This window comes from Empidonax traillii, unplaced genomic scaffold (genome assembly GCF_003031625.1).
Source record: "Empidonax traillii isolate 1590-97213 ecotype Southwest subspecies unplaced genomic scaffold, ASM303162v1 scaffold623:size392626, whole genome shotgun sequence".
In the NCBI taxonomy this organism is placed as follows: domain Eukaryota; kingdom Metazoa; phylum Chordata; class Aves; order Passeriformes; family Tyrannidae; genus Empidonax; species Empidonax traillii.
Window position 1 is genome coordinate 100,972 of NW_020955816.1, and position 18,695 is coordinate 119,666.

General features: G+C 45.7%; 1 protein-coding gene and 1 long non-coding RNA gene across 4 annotated transcripts in view; one reads left to right on the forward strand and one right to left on the reverse strand.

The window, feature by feature from the left end:
• LOC114065124 overlaps positions 1-9,635 on the forward strand; it is a 21,804-nt gene extending 12,169 nt beyond the window's left edge. Inside the window, exon 3 of the long non-coding RNA XR_003572878.1 lies at positions 9,625-9,635. This is a non-coding gene — a long non-coding RNA (uncharacterized LOC114065124). The remainder of the gene's footprint in view (positions 1-9,624) is intronic.
• Positions 6,838-18,695, reverse strand: part of DHRS3 (dehydrogenase/reductase 3) — a 25,464-nt gene continuing 13,606 nt past the window's right edge. For 2 of the 3 annotated variants that reach the window (XM_027898782.1, XM_027898781.1), the window contains 5 exons: positions 11,631-11,774; positions 11,144-11,263; positions 10,183-10,421; positions 9,064-9,189; positions 6,838-7,932 (listed from right to left, as the gene is read on the reverse strand). In XM_027898782.1, coding sequence (XP_027754583.1) covers positions 7,848-7,932; positions 9,064-9,189; positions 10,183-10,421; positions 11,144-11,263; positions 11,631-11,774 — 714 coding nt within the window. In that variant the 3' untranslated portion in view covers positions 6,838-7,847. Of the gene's footprint in view, positions 7,933-7,985; positions 8,079-9,063; positions 9,190-10,182; positions 10,422-11,143; positions 11,264-11,630; positions 11,775-18,695 lie in introns of those variants that run through there. The other variant, XM_027898780.1, reaches the window with a different exon arrangement.

Sequence of the window (18,695 nt, forward strand, 5' to 3'; positions counted from 1 at the left end):
GCATCCAAGAGGATGGATGTACTTTAGACTGCAAAAGGACACTCTGAGGTGTCATTAAAATAATCTGTTTTAATATTTCTGAGTGGTAAGTGCAACCAGCAGTGCTTATTAATGGGGCTTGCACCGTATTTCTATTTTTCAGCAGATGACTTTCATATTCCCCCTTAACCACGAAGTGAGGTCCTGGCCACCCACTCCCTACCAGTCCTTCCCAGTTCAAATTCAGAGGCCGTGGGTGTTACGCAGAATATGCAGCTGTGAACTCGTTAGGCAGCAGTCCCAGCTCTCTGGGGTTTCTGCTACACTTCAGGCTTCAAAGGAAGCCAATCTGAAGCTATCCGGGGCAGTTTGCAGAGTTAATGTCTGAGGAGGTGTGGACACAGGTGAGAGAACGCCTGGAGGGAGGGCGCAGGGATGAACAATGTGCAGGCACAGCGTTCTGGCTCGGGAACTCCCCAAACGCAGTCCTCTCCAGCGGGAACGATCGGAGGAGACAGACGAAACGATGAAAAATGAAGGGATCAGCAGAAATCAGACCTAATATAAACCCAACGAAAATAAACTCAGCACGGCTCCCGTGGCTCATTCAAAAGCAGCTCCTCTCCCCGAGTTCATTCGCGAGAACTCGGGGCAGGACAAAGATGGGACAGAATTTCCTCTGCTCTGTGCCTTTAGGAGCCACTGGCTCTGACTGGCCATAGGAAGAGGTTTTCAAAGGGAAATACTGAATATTGCAACTCTACCTACTCCACTGCATCAGAGGAAATGGGACATGTCCAGCCAGAAAGTGTCACTGCTCCTAAATCCCGGGCTTGAGAGTTTGAAATAATTATTTTCATGACTGATGTAGGGAGCCAGAGCTGTGAATACTTGTCTGAATTCGAACCAAATGGTGGGTTTTACGTGGGAAAACTTAAAAATTTGTTTGAACAGAGGTGTATCAGGAAACCTATTTTTAAAACTGGAATGGAGATGCATTGACTGTGTGCGTTTCAAACAATCAGAATGAGGTCAGAAGGGTGTTGGAAGCAGAACATTCTATTGAATGATTAAACCGAGCTGCTTGTAAATGATTTATGTGCTTTTTCATGCATGTAGAAACTTCTGCACATCAACACTGTTGGTATTTTTTTCAATTACTATTCTCTGTCTCATTTTCAGATCCCTCCTAAAGAAATTCAAGGCTATATTTGATCATCTGATTAACATGCTAAACCTCAGCTAGAACAACAGGCCAACAGAGAAGCTGAATGTGGTTTAGGGTTCAAAAGTTTTATAACAGTTGATGTGGGTGAAGGTTTTTTGGCTATAGCAGTTGAGAAACGTGTCAGATCACTACTACTGAATATTCCAGAATATCGGTAGTTACACACTATTCAGCCACCAAAGCACATGTGACAGTGCTTGCTGGTGTCTCTCTGTGCTTTTGCATTGCCCCTAGAATGGGAATAAAGTACTGCCTGGCTCCACAAATGTTCTCCATGAATTTGCAGCCCTGGTGGGAGTCCAGAAGAGAACACAAGGTTTTGTTTGCTGGGAAGGAGAAGGACAAGCAGAAGCTCACAGACTGATGTGTGATTCTGTTTAATCCTATGGCTGAACTGAGTCAATCATACGCTTCCAAATTTATTATTATTATTGTTAACCAGGGGAGATGTGGCCTGGGACCTCAAGGAATCAGGTAGGGAATGCTGGGGCTTCTTTCTGATACCTGAGACTTCTCTGTTCTCTAAGGCTGACACTGTCACAAAGGGTTGCCTTGTTCTCTGATGGATGGTTTGGGGTTTTTTTGAAAAGCACTTATTTTCCTACATTGAACAATTGAGAGAGTGGAGACAATGAGCTTGTCACCTCTGCTGCTACCTGGCAGAGCTGCAGGGAGTGAACTGTGCCCTGTCTGCAGGGAATCAGCGTTCCCAGCAGGCTCTGGGAACAGGAACTGTGTGTTCAGGTATCACTCGATTTCCATAAGGGCCATTTCCATCTTCAGTAAACATTCTTCTGAGATGAGCCCTTTTTATTATAAACCCTTGTTCCATATGACAGCATTTTGCATACAGGCAAAATATCCCAGCAACTGTATCACCCTGCTCTTATTTCAGTCCTCTCTCTGCATAAAGGCATTAGATAGGTGATTTTCCTGGGAAAGATAGCAAGGAATTGCCTCCTTATCTCGTGGCTGATAACACTGCCATGTGCCAGCCCAGTCTCTGGGAACACTGATGAGATCAGGAGTGATGCCCAAGGCAGCAGGGCAGCTGGTGGCTACACCCCAAAGTATTCTTTTCATTGTAATTTGATTAACACAGACAGGGAAACTTCGTGTCTAGGATGCCTTTCTGTGAAAAGCCTGTAAAATACACAGGCAACTTGCTCAGAAAAATAAAAAATCAAATTTTAAAAAGGCTTTTGATTAAAGGAAAAAAAATAGAAAATGGAACCACATCTACCTGGTAGCACCAGGTCAGGACAATATTGCTAGCACAAGCCAGAGAACCACGTGTCCTTGTAAAACCAGGGCATGATGGATGGTCCTTGCAGCTGGTTAGGAAAAAGTGAGTGGCGAGTCAAAGTGACCCTTCCTTGTCTTTACATGTTTGTGCTGCTTTCCCTCCCTCTGAAAAACAAAGATACAGCCATCAGGAACCAGCACATCGGGGCGTCCTGAGCCAGCAAGGCACAGAGTTAATGGTCTGCTTTTTAGGGCACGGTGACCCCTTGGAAGGAGCAGGAGTAACAACACACTTCTTTCACAGACTCTGCCTTTGGATGGAAATCACAGGCCTCTATTATTATATAACTTCAGGAATGTAAGGTGGCGTCTCGCCTGTTTAGGGCCGTCACACTCCCCCTAAGATTGCATCTATTTTGTTTTCTCATATACTTACTCTCCATCACTCCCCAGCTCCAGTTAGAGTGCCTTCTTCCCTCATTTAAGGAGGAATTGTTCCTTTTTCGATTTATCCTTAAAAAATCAGCACATATATTTACCTTTGATTTTTTTTTTTTTCTGCATTAGTATGTCACAATGCCCAGAGCAAAGAACTAGTAATTCTGGACTCTCTGGGAAGGTGTGAAGATGTAAATTGTCTCCTCAGAGGTGTGTGATTTTTTAGCTGTATCCAGTCCAGGCAGGCTGGGTCAGTGTGTTTCTGCTCAAGGGATCTGTTCCAGGAACAAAAGAGGGTGTTATGTTTTTAGAGGAAAGATGACAGGAACAGGGGGAACTCGCTGCCTCCCGTGGCACAGGGGACGTTCAAGTTGTGTCCTGTGTCTCCCACCTGTGGTCTGCAGGCTGGGGCAGCTCCATCAGAACAGGCTCTGGTCTCATCTCACACGTTCCCTGCTGATCTGGCTCCTGGAGCAGACAGACAGGGTTGTTTGTGCTGAAGCTGTCAGCCCCCTGAAGGTACTGAAGAAAGGTGCTGAGGTGACTTTAGCAGAAAAAAGGGTGGGAAGGGGGGCAAGAAGTGTCTGAACTGCCAGCTTCCCATAGGAAACGCTGGATGAAAGACAATGAGCAGCAGGGAGAAGGTGAACTTCTGTGTTTTTCCTCGTGTCTTTATGTTACTGAATCTGTGGCTGCCACTACTCACAACATCTCCTTCAGAAAGGCACTTGGGCAAAGAGGATCCTGTTCCCTAGAGAGTGGAAGTGCTGCTGGTGACTGACAGGTTTGCTCAGTCTCCAAACACAGCAGGCTGGAGGATCTGAGTGCCGGGGAGGTGAGAGCTACAAACAGCGCAGAATATTCTGTTCCTCAGGGGCTGGTGGTTGGTTGGGGAAAAATGCAAAAGACTGCATTTGACACAATCCTGCCTTGCCCCAAACTTAGGAACAACTGCTGTCAAAAAAAAAAAAAGTGGCTGTTGCCCAGATTAAGTTTATTAAAGCCACGTGAAGAAATAAAACCAGAGGAGATGATCCAAGGTCACCCTGCACTCTTCCCTCAACAGTTGCATTTCAGCTCGAGGAAAGCACCAGGGTAATGTCTGCTCCAGGCACACGTGTTCTCTGTGAAATAAATGCACCCACTTCTGCTCTGCCTGCATTAAGGCTGTTCCTGGGTTTTTATGAGCCTTGGCAAGTGCAGTGCTATCTGTTAATATCTGAAGGTGGGAGTGTTCAGGGAGTTGTCGGAAAGGCTTGCAAGACTAGATCTGATCATACCCACCCACACTAATTAACACATTACATAAAAGTACAACAAGTTTCTCTTTGCAAACATCAGAACCACTTGCCCAGGCACTTTCTGTGCAGTTCTAGAAGAACTAAGAGGGATGGACTCTGTTGCTTTTTAACCTCAGCAGAACAATGGGTGAGTGAGTGGGTAGGGTGAAGTTCCCACTTTCAGAACTCTCTCCTTTTTACCATCCTGCTAAAAACACGCCATCAGCAGGAATATGGCTGGAAGGACCTTTTTAAAGTTCACGAGGGGCGCATGAGGCTGCATTTTTTTTTCTCATCGAAAACCACAACGTGAAATATTGAACATGAGGGATCAGGTTCCCTTACCAAGGACTCCTCCTCTCCCTGCCCTGCCTCGCTAATTCTGAAAATCACTTTGTATAAACACCACCCTCTGAAACCACCTGGAACTGAAAAAAAAAAAAATCCTCCCATTTAAATAGGGCCTTTTTATGTCAGGGGAACGTGTCCCAAAACAGCTCACATTTCTCTAGTATTCAAATATTAAACCAGCAGCAATCTGCTGTATAAAGGTGATAGGAAGGACCCTTTTATTTCTCCATAGTTTGGAGCAAGGCAAACTAATTTCCTATGAAACTGCTGTGACCTGCTCCTACAGCTTCCCCCAGATTCCTCCAGCAGGATAATAAGCATACACCCCAACTTACTCCAGACTCTTGGATGACATCTGGCCTCAAGATGGTGGCACGGAAAAGTGCAGCAAATGACACAGGAAAACAGAAGGGAAGAAAATAACTGAGCAGTGGAGGGCAGGAGGCAGTGCAGGGAGAGGGGAAAACCAAAATTAAAATAAGTCAAAGGGCGGAAATTCCTTCGAGAAGGCCTTAGGCTTCAGCAAAGCTTGTCCACATTTGCAGCACTTCAGGATTACCCAACGCTAACCTTCTGTGGAAGGCACAGCAGAGCCCAGCAGGCATTCCAGAGGAGCCTGCCTGCTAAAAAACCCTCTTCCACCTCATCCCAGCCCCTCACTGCATGGAGAGCTTCCTACCGTGCATCACCCCCAAGGGAAGGAACTCTCTTCCCCAGCTCTCCCTGACTATCTGAAAAGCCAAGCCGATGTTTTGCTCGTTATTTCCCTGTTTGCTGCATACCTCTCCCCCACTGTGACTGCTATTTGACCCGCTGGCCGCTCCGGGACCCTGAGGGGAGAGAGAGGGAAGGCTCTGTGTGTGTGTGTGTGTGGATGAGAGGAGCGAGATGATGACTCTCAGCTCCCTTCTGACTTGTTTATATTCATTAGAAAGAAATCAACAGCACTGAGGGTGTGTAAGACAGACCCCGACGATCGGGAACATCTTTGGTGTGGTGCAGGAAAAAGAGCAGATCCATCCTCTGGGATGGGATTTGGGGATGAAAGGGGATTTCAGTGTGTGGTTTTACCTCGCTTTTGCATTAGAAATTCACCAAGAAATAGAATCTCAGCAGAAAGGTTTCGTTTCAGGGGGACACTGCTCTTTCACCAGGGCTGTTTGCTCTGACAGCCACGAGCCTGGAATGCCTGACCAGGATTACTGAGGAACTAGAAAGGATCAGAGGGAGGTTGGAATCATCATCCCTTCCCCTCCCAAGCCTCTCTGGATAAATCTGGTACCTTCAGATCCTGGAAGGGTTCTCCCCTCATGGCATTTGTGCTTTCAATGAACTGAATTCCTTCTGAAAAAACTGACAAAAAATAAAGCTGAAAGCTTCTATTGAGGTGGGCCTCGAAATCAGAGAGTTTCTTTTTCATCCTCTCCAGAGAGCCCCAGACATCCAGGAATTCCAAAGAAAACTGCAATGTAAGAAACCTGTTCAGAGCTGGCACAGAGCTGCATCTCTGCACTGACCCAGGCAGAGTGGCACTTCTGGCAGCATCTTCCCCTAGAACTGCTCCAGAAGTGAGAAATCTGCTGGTCTGCAGCGAGGTCAGACCTTCTGATTTCAACATTCCCACCCTGGCACCTCAGCAGTCAGTCTCCATTCTACCTGGCAGGACCAAAGGAATATTTCAAATACAGCTCACAGCTTTTCTGCTGTAACTCAGATCTCTTTTAGAAATTTTTAGCATATGGGTTTTGTCCTTGTCTAAATTTTTGTATAGAACCTCTTGGTTCTTGAACAAATACTGCTTTTCCTTTCTGCAGGATGTTGCATTTGGATTTGCTGAGCTTTTGACAGACATTTAGGTAGTCAAACTTTCAACTTTTGAGGCAGGGAAACACCAGAAATATCTGCTTTGCAGGTCAGGGTGCTCCTTCAGATGGTGCATTTTGCCTCAGGTCACACAGGACATGTATGGAAAAGCTTGAAATTCGAGTCAGGAGCCCTAAATTCACTCCTTTAATCGCATGTCCTTCCCTTGAGGCGCTTCATTCAGGTGTCTCCAGTTAGGCTTGTTACTTTCCTGCATTGCAATTCCATGAATTCCTCTGGTAGCTGTGTTCCAGTAGGTTCTCACCAGGTTCCTATGCCTAGTGCTGCATCTGGCACAGGAATGTTGCCCTTCCGAGGCTGTCACAGAGAATATATCATTACAAAAATAAATAGAGTCTGGCTGCTCTGGCATCTCAGCCCAAGCATATTTATCACTTTTGGCTGATCAGTGCCTGATTCAATGCCCCTAAAACACAATGGGTAAATCCCCAGTTGAATTCAACATGCATTTAATCAGGCCTTTGCTAACTGTGCTTCCAAACTTCACATTTCATGAGCTCTACAGTACAGACTCTTCTGTTTTTAGAGCATTATTCCACCTCACTGTGCAGACTGATACAGTGGACTTTCCTCTGCATGGATTATGTCAGTGAATGTGTGTTTGTACAAGCAGGCTCCAGTTTTAGTTCTAGATTTAGTTCATCCCATTGTTGATGCTGCTGCCTACATGTGTGGCAACCTGGGATTAATGCTAAAAACGTACTTATATTTGATCATAAATGAAGAAAAAAATTCAGAATGACAAATTTCATATATGAGTTCAGTGACAGAAGGAATCTCCCACTATTTGAACTGCTCTGCTGCCTGAACCCTCCTGTCCAGCCCCCACAGGTGAAATACAACAACTCTCTTTGGGCCCAGCTCAGTCCTTCCACATAGAAGTCCTGGGTGGCCTTTAGCAAAGAAAACACTGCTCCAAGGTTTGCTCCTTCCCCAGGGTGTGCTGGGAACAGCTCCACCATGGAATGGAAAGTGAAGGAAGGGATGGAAAGCGAAGGAAGGGAGAGAAACTTCCGTTAAATGTCCATAACTTTTAGTTCCTCAAAGTACTTTTTTCAGTTCCCCTTTCCAAAAGCAGAAATGAAACCATGGAAGAGAGGAGACAAAGTGTGTTTGGCATGGCAAGTGCTGCCTCTCCACTGGGACAGCCCACAGACAACTTCAGAAACAAAAATTACATCTCAAAACTAGGAGGAGACTCAACAATTGAACTCTAAAGAATTAAACACCGCAGAACCGTTTCACGCGCTTTGTTTTCCTTTCCAAAGGGTCCACAGTCCAGTCACTCAATCCTGTGCAAAGGTCATGTTACTATGGATATGACCTGCAAGAAATGCGTTGCCTCAGAGCAGCACAAGTCACATGAACAGGCTGGAAGCCAAGGCTGCTGATTCACAGTCCTGTCAGGGGCTCACTCAGGACCAGTCCCTGTGCCATCGGCTCTATGTTCGCCCTTTGAAAGTGTTCATGCAGGTGTAGCTCCCAGAGAACTTGTGGATTTCTTCAAGTGCTGCCTGAGGGAGGATGCTGGAAGAGAAGCAGGGGGAGAATAAGCAGATGAGACAAACCCTTCGGTCCGTCCTAATGAGAGATGGGTAAATATGCATTTACATACGTAAATTCTCAAACATCAGCTGGTGAGAGCACACAGACCTGTCCTGCTGTGAGGAGGCCTAAAGGGACAAAGTTCCACCCAGTTACTCTTTCTCTGTGGAAATATTTATCCAAAAATGTCTGTAAACGCTGTATCTTGGAAGATACCATCATATTTTATTCCTCTCAAATACTGTACTCTGAAACACACAAATTCACCCTGAGTCCTCTGGTTAACTTGCCACCTTGTTGTGCAAATGGACAGAGATCTAATTTCCTGACAGCTACTGAAATGGAAAATAAATTATTAATTCTTACAATAAAGGGGAACAGCCCTTTTTCTTGTTTGTAGGGTTTCTGGGAACTTTTATCCCAAGTTTTACATTCAGAGCAAAGCATTTATTGTGAATTATTTTTTTCTTGTTTGAAATGCAAGACTGGAACTATTTTCCCCAGAAATCTCATGGCCGTGTTTCAGTTCCTGACTGAAGCAGCTTTTCCAAAGGCTTTAGTACAAACTGCCATGGAAACACAATGCTAAATGTCCTTTCTCTTTGGTTGTTTCAGGATATGAAGTTATGACTTTTTTTTTTCCTCAGGGATCTTAAAATTCCCGTCCTACCCATACACAGAAATATTGGTTTAATGGTTTCATTGCTGTAACACAAGCAATGCTCTCTAAATACAGCTGGGATGTGCAGCCCTTATGGCACAGAAATCCTGTGCAATGTGAAGCCCAGAGTCCAACAACTCACTTACTAAATCAAAACTAACCACGTGTGTATGTTAAGAGATTTCCTAGACACAAATCCAGCTCAGACCTCAGAAAACCAAATTTTGGGAGTGAAACTTGTTTCCTAAAGGGGTTATACCCAGGGAAAACATCTCCAAGGGCAGTCTCAGAAAGTGTCTTCCTTTTGCTTCTGTTGCTCTCTCAAGGGAAGGGATGATCCATCCCATCTGGGATGGCAGTTCCAGTCAGCCTGAGGTTTGCCTTGGTGGACACACACAAAGAAAACCTTCCCTGTCTGGCCAGGCTGTTGCTGGGCAAAGGAAATTACTCACCTTTTTAGGATGACAAGAACATGCATTGTCCATGGAAGGAGCAGGAAGGCTTGATTTGTCTGAACAGCCTCTACCGTCCTCCTGGCCACTGTCTCTGGCTTGAGGGGAGGGAAAAGACTGGGGAACCTGAATAAAGAAAGCAAAAATTAAAATAATTACTTGTTAATCAAACTCCTCCTTTAAGATATCACTGCCCAAGTCCTGTTACTCCAAACTATCTCTTGTTGCTGGCCTTCAAACATGCCCCAAGCAGGCTGGAGGAGGCAGAAAGTTCCAGTTCCAGCCAAACAGCCTGAAAACAGAAAGCCCAGTTCCAACCAGTACTACTGGGTTACCTAAACAGTTAAGAATGTACACGTTGGTGCCTTCAGGGAGAGTGGCAGAATGTATTCAGAGCCTTGATTCAGGGCTTTTCTTAATTTGAATGCAAACCAGTACCAAATGCTGCCTTTTCAGTGCTGGTGTTTTTCCTTTTATTCTCTGCTGCTCTTTGCTTAATTCAAATTCTTGACAGGTGAAAGACAAATATTTTCCTCCATTGCTTTTAATTCCAAACACAAGGCTTTTCCCAGCTCCAGCAATAGCTTGACACTGCATATTTTCTTGACTAAGAGAGCCCAAACTATATTAATAGGTTATTTTGTCCATTCTAAAAGATTAATTTGGTCAGCCATTAGTTGTTCTCTTGCACAGAGGTAAAAAGGAGGCACCGATGGCCTCACTTCAGTAAGTGGCTGTCATTCCTTTCAGTGGGGAAGAATTATTTCAGTGAATAAAGAAGGAACTTGTACTGTTAATTCTCAAGTAATTTGTAGACTGCTCCTCTTGCATGACCTCAATTGCAGATTCCCTCCCCTCCCTCTCTGGGGGCTGCACAGGGAAAACCAGCTTTATTTCTCCCTGCAGAATCCAATGTCTCCCTTTAGAACAGGCTGGAGGATTATTCCAGCACACTGAGGGAACCAGTCTGATGAGTCCCAGGTGGCCTAGAGTGACCCTCTGTTCCCAGGCAGCCAAATGAGACATCGAATTCTCTTCACTAAATGAAGCATTAATTAGGAGTGTATTCTGATGATTCATTTAAAATGAGATGCTTTATTGTAGTTCCCCTGGACTGACCTGATTCTCATGCCCTGGAACATCTCTGTGCTGGTGTGGAAGGGCAGCACTGTCGTGGCATTCACTCCAGGACAGTCCAGCAGCCCCAGGGTCAGGCTCTCCATGAAGGCAAAGGAGGAGGCTTTGGAGGTGCAATAGTCAATGGCACCAGGGATGGCTGACAAGGCCAGGACGGAGTTCAGGCACACAATGTGTCCATTCTGCAGCTCCAGCATCCTTGGCAGGAATGCCTTGGTGGTCTGGAGAACAACAGAGTTAAAAGAAAAAAAAAAAAAAAAAAAAGGTCTGTTCAGCAGAGATACGACAAAACAATAGTTACTGAGAAAGATAAGATGACACAGAGACAAAGCCAAAGTGTTCTGTTCGTTGTGCTGGGAAAGGAGTGGGACAGGACCTTGCTGCTTTGTCATTTTGTAAGAGATTCTAAGGAGGCAAAGTTTGTGAGGAAACACAAGAAAATCTTTTCCACAGCATCCACACTAAGCAAGCAGCACCCCCAGATAAGGGCCAGGAACAAGTGCTTAAGAACTTGTACAGGATGACGTCTTCAGCAAAGTGATGAAAGCACAAGAAGCTCTTTTTTTTTTTTTTTTTTGTTACTAATGCCCAATTCAAAATGGAACAAACTCCCTGAGCAATGCAGTCCCACGCTCCTCTGATGTTCCCTGTACAGCACCATGCAGAAAACCATCCTGTGGGCTCAGGCTTTCTCAAAAGACATCAAATGTTTCACTGGAAATCACAGATTGGGAAAAAAAGAGCATCAAATGCTGAGTTACTACTGGAAAAATCATATTTATTTTAGACCTTGTTCCTCTGGCCTTTGCCCCTCACACTGTTCGTTCCCTCTTGTTTTCATGACAGGCTGATTTTAGGAAGACCAAAGAGCAGCCATTTCTGGCTGCAATCTGTCACTCTCCCTCCCAGCTGTGAGTACAGCGGACACAAGAGCTGATCTTACCCAGAACTGTCCCAGGGTGTTGATGTGCTGGGATTTGAGCAGTGCATCATCATCGCTGTCCATCAGGCTCTTCCCGTGGACCACGGCAGCGTTGTTCACCAGGATGGTGATGTCACCCACCTGCAAGGACAGCAAATGACTCGTGACAAGGAACATCTCACAAATCAGCCATTAGAGCGACCATTAGAGCTGAGTAGCCATTATGGCCTGAATGCACCCTTATTTTCATAACTTTTGACATTCTTGCCTTGCAGGACTTTGGATCCCTTCAAACACAATCTGGATGGTCACCCTTCTTTTTTTTTTTTTTTTTTCTTTTTTACATCATATATAGATTCACAGAACCATTAAGGTTGGAAAAGATCTTTAGGATCACCAAGTCCAACAATCAACCCAGCACCCCGTTCACCATTAAACCGTGTCCTCAAGTGCCACATCCACGTGTTTTTGAACATTCCCAGGGATGGTGCCTCCTTTCCCCACTGACCTTCTCCCTCACGGCCTTGGCCTGCCGATAGACCTCCTCTCGATTGCCCACGTCACAGATGAAATAGTGGCACTCTGTGCCCATCAGCCTGATCTCCTCCGTGGTCTCCTTCAGGCACTTCTCAGTCCGACCCCACAGGATGATCTGCAGCGAGAAATGTTTATTGTTAGAGTGGAACTGCTTCTGCTTCAGATCTGAAATAACGGAGACCTGCCTCTGGCTTCAACAGTTTGATGGAAATCTTTGATTCACTGGAGTTTTGCTTCATTTAAGACTGGCAATGATTTTCTGTTCCATGGGGAAGGGACATGAGTGGGTACCTGTGTCCCACTGGTTCTTAACAAACCACACGAACTAACACAAAAAACCCAGATTTTTAGCCTAAAATGACCAATATATGAAACACTTGGCAAATTTTCTGTATCATGTAATTTCAAATCTCTCCCTGCTTTTCCTACACACGTGTACAGAAAGATAAATTTAGTCCAAAATCATAGACCTTCCTGCCTATCTGCTGTGTTCCCTATTTGTTCTGTGTTTGGTGCAGTAAAACATATTTTTTCAGCCTATTATATGTAATAACTTGCAGTGCTGATCCAAAAGAGAAAAAAGAAAAGGTTGTTACATTGAAAATGTAGAGTTATTGCTATTTCCAAGCATATGTAATCCAGTTGCTGTGTATTGAATATGAATCTGATATATTGATTTTCAATGCTTAAAAATAAGCCCACTTAAACTTTAAAGATTAAATAATCTTTCGGGGTTTCCAAAAGTTGAAAGAACAGGAAGCCAAAAGTCTAAATTACATCACTGCTCATAACTCAACCCCTGCAATTAACTTAATAACAGCAAGATAAACAGAAAAAATTAAGTAGTATGCATGCAGTATTCCTTCCCCACAACAACCCTCTTGCAAAGCTTAATGTGCTTATTTTTAAGGACTAGTTAAGCTTATCTTATAACTGGCACTAAAACTAATCTCTGGCAGGGTCAAAGAGCTCTTCCTGTGCCTAAGCAAGGCTAAAATGCAGAGGTACCCAAGCCCTCAGCCATTTCCTAAACGAGTTACAGTTACAATTAATCCCATTTCCAAGTCACTGGCACATCCGTGAACACAAACACACCCGGACCGAGGGATTTATATCCTCAAACTCTCCAACTGGCTGGTTCACCAGCAACTTCAGAGTGTGTACAAATATGCCAGAGCCATTTCGTGGGGAAATCTTATCTCAGGGGGAGTAATTTTCAAGGGAAAAAAAAAAAGCCGTGCTCAGACTCCCAGGCTGGAGGAAAGCACATGGCTGAAACTGCAGCTTGTGCCTTGGCCTGGCCTCGAAAGCCTCAGTGTATCACCCTGGGCCATCATCAGGGCTTGGCATCTGCACAAAGCTTGTAAAACTCAGGGCTGTTCGCTCACTTCTGAACTCAGGGCTAGACTGAGGGGTGTTTTTTATGCACACTCTGCAGACTTGGAGAAGGGAAATCAAGAACATGTGAGAAATTTCACAAGCTTTCAGGAAATCCTCACAAAATGCTGTTCGACTACAAGCACAGGGGCACTTGCTGCCTCTTTCACAATCTACAGCTCTGTGGAAAGGGGAGGAAAAAACCACTACAGAGGTCAACTGAAAACATCGAGTTTGATGCCCACAGGGTTTGTAGCAGGGTGAACTTTGGCCAGTCAGTGCAGACACTAAAAAATTAAGTGATTCAGTGAAGAGTGATGGAAGGAAAAAGGAAAAGGGAAAGAGAAATAACGTGTCAGATGAGGGGAGTAAGGCAAGGAACTGCCCTCACACCCCCAGCACTCCAGGGCTTCACACTGCTATTGCAAAATAAAAAGCAGATCCCTCACTCTTCTCTTTAATCTCCCTCAAACATCCTCACAGCCTCCTACTCCCAAGAGCTGCCACTGATGCATTGGATGTCAGGAAATGTACATGGAAGAACAGTTAAGCAAAGGATGACCTGTCAAAAAACATCTGCCTGTGATGCAACTCTTGGATATAATATTTTTTTTTTTATGCCCCAACAGTTTCTTTGGGACCCTTAATATCCTACAGGCAAGCCTTGCAAGGTGACCCCGTTAAAATCTGGGCCGTCTGGGGAAGGCAGAATTTGCTGGTTATCCTGCTGACAACATTCATTTCAGCACTGATTGTTTTCCATGGGAAGTTTTCGTGGCCCTGATACTGTTCACACTCAGGTGAAGGCTCCAGCCTGCACCAGAGAGAAGCAGTAAATAAAAGACCATTCTTCCGTGAGAGGTGAAAGTTCCCTGACGAGCCAGTGGGAAGCGAGGGCTCCTGCCGTCATTTCGGCTACTTTTTGCAGATGGATAAAACCCAGAACTCAACACAACGTGCTTTTGGTCCAAATTCAGCCTTGACTGCTCCTACGAGATCATGTGAGACTTTCAATTTCTCTCTTCCATCTGGCCAGATGGAATTGGCACAGCCTTCCCTGCGGCCTCCCAGGACACCAGATCTTACAATGAGGCAAGACTGCAGTTGCTGCATTTGCCTCACAGTTGAGGCTTCTGTTGCTCCTGAACGCCTTTGCAGAGGGCTTGGGCTTAGTCCTTCCATGTTCTCTTGTTTGCAGCAGTTTCACTGATGTTTTCTAGGTCCTTACTCTCCTATTCCTTCCTGGTTTTCTACAAACCCATCAGCCCTCTGCTCTCCTGCACTCACCTTCTGCAATATGTGCAATCAGGGATAATTATCCATGTTCTCCATCCTGCTGAACAAACCTTTCTGTTCCCAGTGGACTTAAGGAGGGACTGTGGGCCCAGGCCCCTGTTCTGCTGCTGCCCTGTGAGCTCTTGGCTCTTCACTTCCCTTTGCATGCAAGCAGGAATTTTATCCTTTGCTCAGTCAGCGTCAAGAAAGGCATCATTTACCTTCACCCTGCCCTAGCTGGGGCTCGAGGGCTCTGCATTCATGAGGAGTCCAGGCCTGCAGTTTGGGAAATGGCCCATTTTACTTGGAAGCACAATTTTCAAAATGAGACGTGGGCCTCCGAGTCTGCTCTGTGTCCCCTTCCCTTTTCAAGTTTAATTCTAAATTGGCAATAAGCGTGTCCCAACTGGGGGCTGAGTCCTGGACAGAATGACTCCAGCAGACACAGAAGTTCCTGTCTGGACAGAGGAAAACACAGAGGAATAAAGGAGAAGAGAGACGTGGCTTTCCTGGCTCCCCAGCGTGTCAGGATGCTGCACAGCCACCCATTCACGGGAACTTAATGGTGGAGAGTGGAATATTTAATTTGCGTTTTGGACAAACTCTTGGACGGACACTTTTTCCGTCCTGGAAAGAATCCAGCCCTTATTTCTTCTCCCCTTCATCTCTCGTCATCCTCCCCTGCCCTGCCCCTCCCGGCCGCACAGCCACGCTCTCCTTTCAGAGAGTTACTGACCAGAAAATTGGCGAGGGCAGCAGCCCGGGGAGGTGGAGAATCCCGCTGCGAGGCTTCCAGCCCGCGCTTACCTCCGGCTGACCCCGGGCTGGCACGGGCAGGTGGAATGGGAAAGCAATCCCTGCCGCCCCAGGCTGCTGGAGGCAGCAGGGCAGGATTCCTGCCACTGGACACAGGCAAGAAGAGATTTATGATGACAGAGGAACTCAACACGCCCTCCTCTTAATGAACTTTAAAGTAGGCAAGGGCTGTGACATCACACTGGGTGCAGATTTTCCCAGGATTTATTCGCGAGCGGGTTTTTGCAAAACAAACCTTATCTCCAGATCTGAGTCACAGAGCTCCTTATCTGACCTTGGGAAAATCATTTCAGCTGGAGGGGCAGGCGCAGCATCCTCAGCTCCCAGAGGACTCGTTTAACTCCGGCCTTAATCTGCTAATGAGACGTGCCCCGAGGTCGGAGGGGAGTCCCGGGGAAGGGTTTTGCTGCTGATGGGCTAAGGCAAGGCTTTCCAACAGAGATCTGCATTCCAAGAGCCCCAATCCCGACTGCAGGGCCAAATCCCGACTTTCACCATAACACCAGTGAGTAAGAGTTATGCTCCTGACCACCGCAAAATCAGATAAAGCCACTAATTTATATAAACTGGTCCACGTTGAAGCTGCCGTCAACCACAATGTACACACGCCATCACTGCTTCCAGAGCCTGAAGTGCAATGATTGTGCACGACACGAGGTTAGAGCTAGTTTTACATTATTTACAAGGCCAGTTAACTTGTTTGGCCTGATTTTATTGCTAGCACAATTCAAGGACAGCAGCAAAGGAATGTTGCCCCTTTTATATTGTCAATTATTTTGGCACTGTATCTTCAGCAAACCTGCTGTGCTAGAATTCCTCCCTCCAGTGAGCTGGACCAGTGCTGGAAAGGTGTCCCACCAAAAAAGCATTTCTGAGACTGAACATGTGCCATTCCTTAACACTCCCCTTGGGATGTCTGTTAAAGTACAGAACTGTTCACTCTTAGGCTTTTCCAACACAAGGTGCGCTGTGATTAGCAGATATAACTTCCACTCCAATAGTTTCCCCATTTTACGATTCATGAAGCAATTCTCTGATTCAGTCTGAAGACACTGAAAGATTAAAGTGTTGCAGAGAGACACGAATGCCCTTCCTGCCTGATCTCATTATTGCTGCCTCCACAAATCAACCACAGCTCCCAGCCCCAGATCAGCAGAGATAGGAAGCAGTTGGTAGGTCAACACATTTCATTCCCCCTTTCAACCTCCTTCCTAGCCCAGTGGAACAAAAGTTGCTCTGTCTGAGCTTGGTATCTGTAATTGCACAGACCTTTGTTCAAACACAGAAAGCCTTTCTGCGCCCAACACTCGGAGTTCTGCATACTTTTAGGAAGTACAAAGTGTAGATAATCCACTGAAGTATGCCGGCCTTATCCCCTATATTTACAAAGCCTGGTAGTGCTAACGCACACTCGGGCCCTCCGAAGAAACGCATTCCAGTGTATCCCCTAATCCTGGCAGAGTTTTTGCATATCGTGAGAACGGCAGGCTAAATCCTACAGCCTCAAAAGCTCCGTGTCTTTAGCCTGTCAATGGCAGAAGGGTTTTTCTCCCCCACCCCTTTCCCCTCTCTTGCCCCCAGGGCGAAGGCAGACAAGTTCTTTCAGGAGCTCTCCATGGGAGAGGCATCTAAAGGCAGATTAATGGGAGAGGGGAAGGTGTGGCCCTGCAGTGTGAAAAGCCAATCTTTGCTTTAGAAAGGAGAAAAAGGACTTTGCGTTGCCTGAAGTAGGTCAAAATACTTAACCCGGGCCCTTGGTGACACTTCTCTTGAAGGTGAGCAAACAAAGCAGGCCAGGGGGGAATTTTTCGCAGTTCCCACAGTGAATATCAAAGTTGCAAGGGATGGGTATGAGAAAGTTACAGGTAAACATTAGGAGTCAAGAGAGTAAGGCCATTTATCTGGTGGTTTTTTTTTTCTAGATTGCTATTTAGAACTTGTAAAGACCCTAAGAACTGAATTTAAATTTAATCCTGCCACCACAGTAAACACAAACCACTGGTTTTATTTTGAGCAGCCTACAGTAATGACATTAAAAGTTAGGGCTGAAGAGACTTCAGGAGGAGACTTAACGAGCGAATTCCAACCCTTTCAATCTAGAGTCAGAACTTTTAGCACTTTATATGTTGATTTAGCACTCAATGGGATTAACATTATTCACCTAAGCAACAGTCAGTCCCAGTTTACCCCAGTCACCCCTCTTTGACTCTGAAGGAAACAAAACAGCACCTACAGAAATCACAGAGAAGTATGTCAACACCTCACCGGAGGCCTTCCCTGGAAAGAAAACGTGTGACTTCGTGTCTGCAAACAGGCATTTAAGACCAGCTCCCCCTAAAGAAGCGAACAAATGCCCACTGTTCTCCCAGCCAGGACTATTTAAGGACAGGTGGCCCCATGCTGACTTTTTTCCAGTGGTTTTTTTTCCAATTGCTTTCGTCTGCAGCGCTGAACTGCGACTCCAGACTGCCTTGGGAGCAACACTTCCCAGCTCAGCCCAGTTGAGGAAGGGGAAGGGTGAGGGTTGTTTGCAAGGAGGGGTCACGCAGGAGTCAGCCTTTACAATCCTATTAACGCTGGGACAGGGTCAAACCGAGTGCACGCTCCAACAAAAGCACCAAGTGGCCACAAGCTGTCACCCTGCGAAGGTTCCTGGAAGCATTTGTGGGGGAAGAAACGACAGGCTTTTTTTTTTTTTTTTCTTTTTTCAAATGGTGAATGTCTGCCCGCACCATGTGTGAGAACCGGCCCTGCTCCACGGATCCAGAGCACACAAAGAAAAGAGCCAGCAGTAAAATCCCCTGGCTGCAGAGCAGGAAGAAGTGGCGTATGGGTGATGTTAGAAAAGTTCTGTATTTGAGGCAAGGCTTTGGAGATCTCCACCGATGGAAATATAATAACACTCCACCCTGCAAAAATAAGCGGCGTGCTGCCGCCTCCGTTCCCTTGGCGTGGCATCCCTGCAATCCACGTTTCTGTAAAAACGTCCACAGAGACCTCAGGAAATTGTGGGGAGGGTAAATATGCAGGTGCAGAAAGACCTTTTGTGCTGCAAAGCGCAGCAGGCGGGATGGAAAGTCAGTAAATAACATTTCCAGTTATTATATATAAAAGAAGTCCCTGCCGTGGTCTGACAGGACATTTCAACCTTGCTGAAGGTTGGCTGTGTGCGTGTTTTCCTTCCAAAATGCCGCGTTATTGTTTTTATTTACTCTACGTCACTCTCCAGGTAAAGAGTTCTGAACACGTGGCAGGTTAAATGTTCACGTAACAAACATTTACATGATATATAAAGTTACGTTCACACTGAATGGCTAACAAGTGTTTGTTTCTGGAAAGCTAAAATAAAATTCACAACTTTAGATTACAGGGTAATTTTAGGAGCAAGGGACACGTGGAATTAAAAAGTGGCTCCAACACAGTATTATTTCCATCACCTGACTGGGTGAAAGCAACTCCTAAAATTGCCTCTTCGACCAACAATTAACTGAAAAGTCTGCTACTTCTTAACTAACAAAGTGGAAAAATCAGACAGTATAAATGTATGGAAAAGGAGAATAAAGGAGCT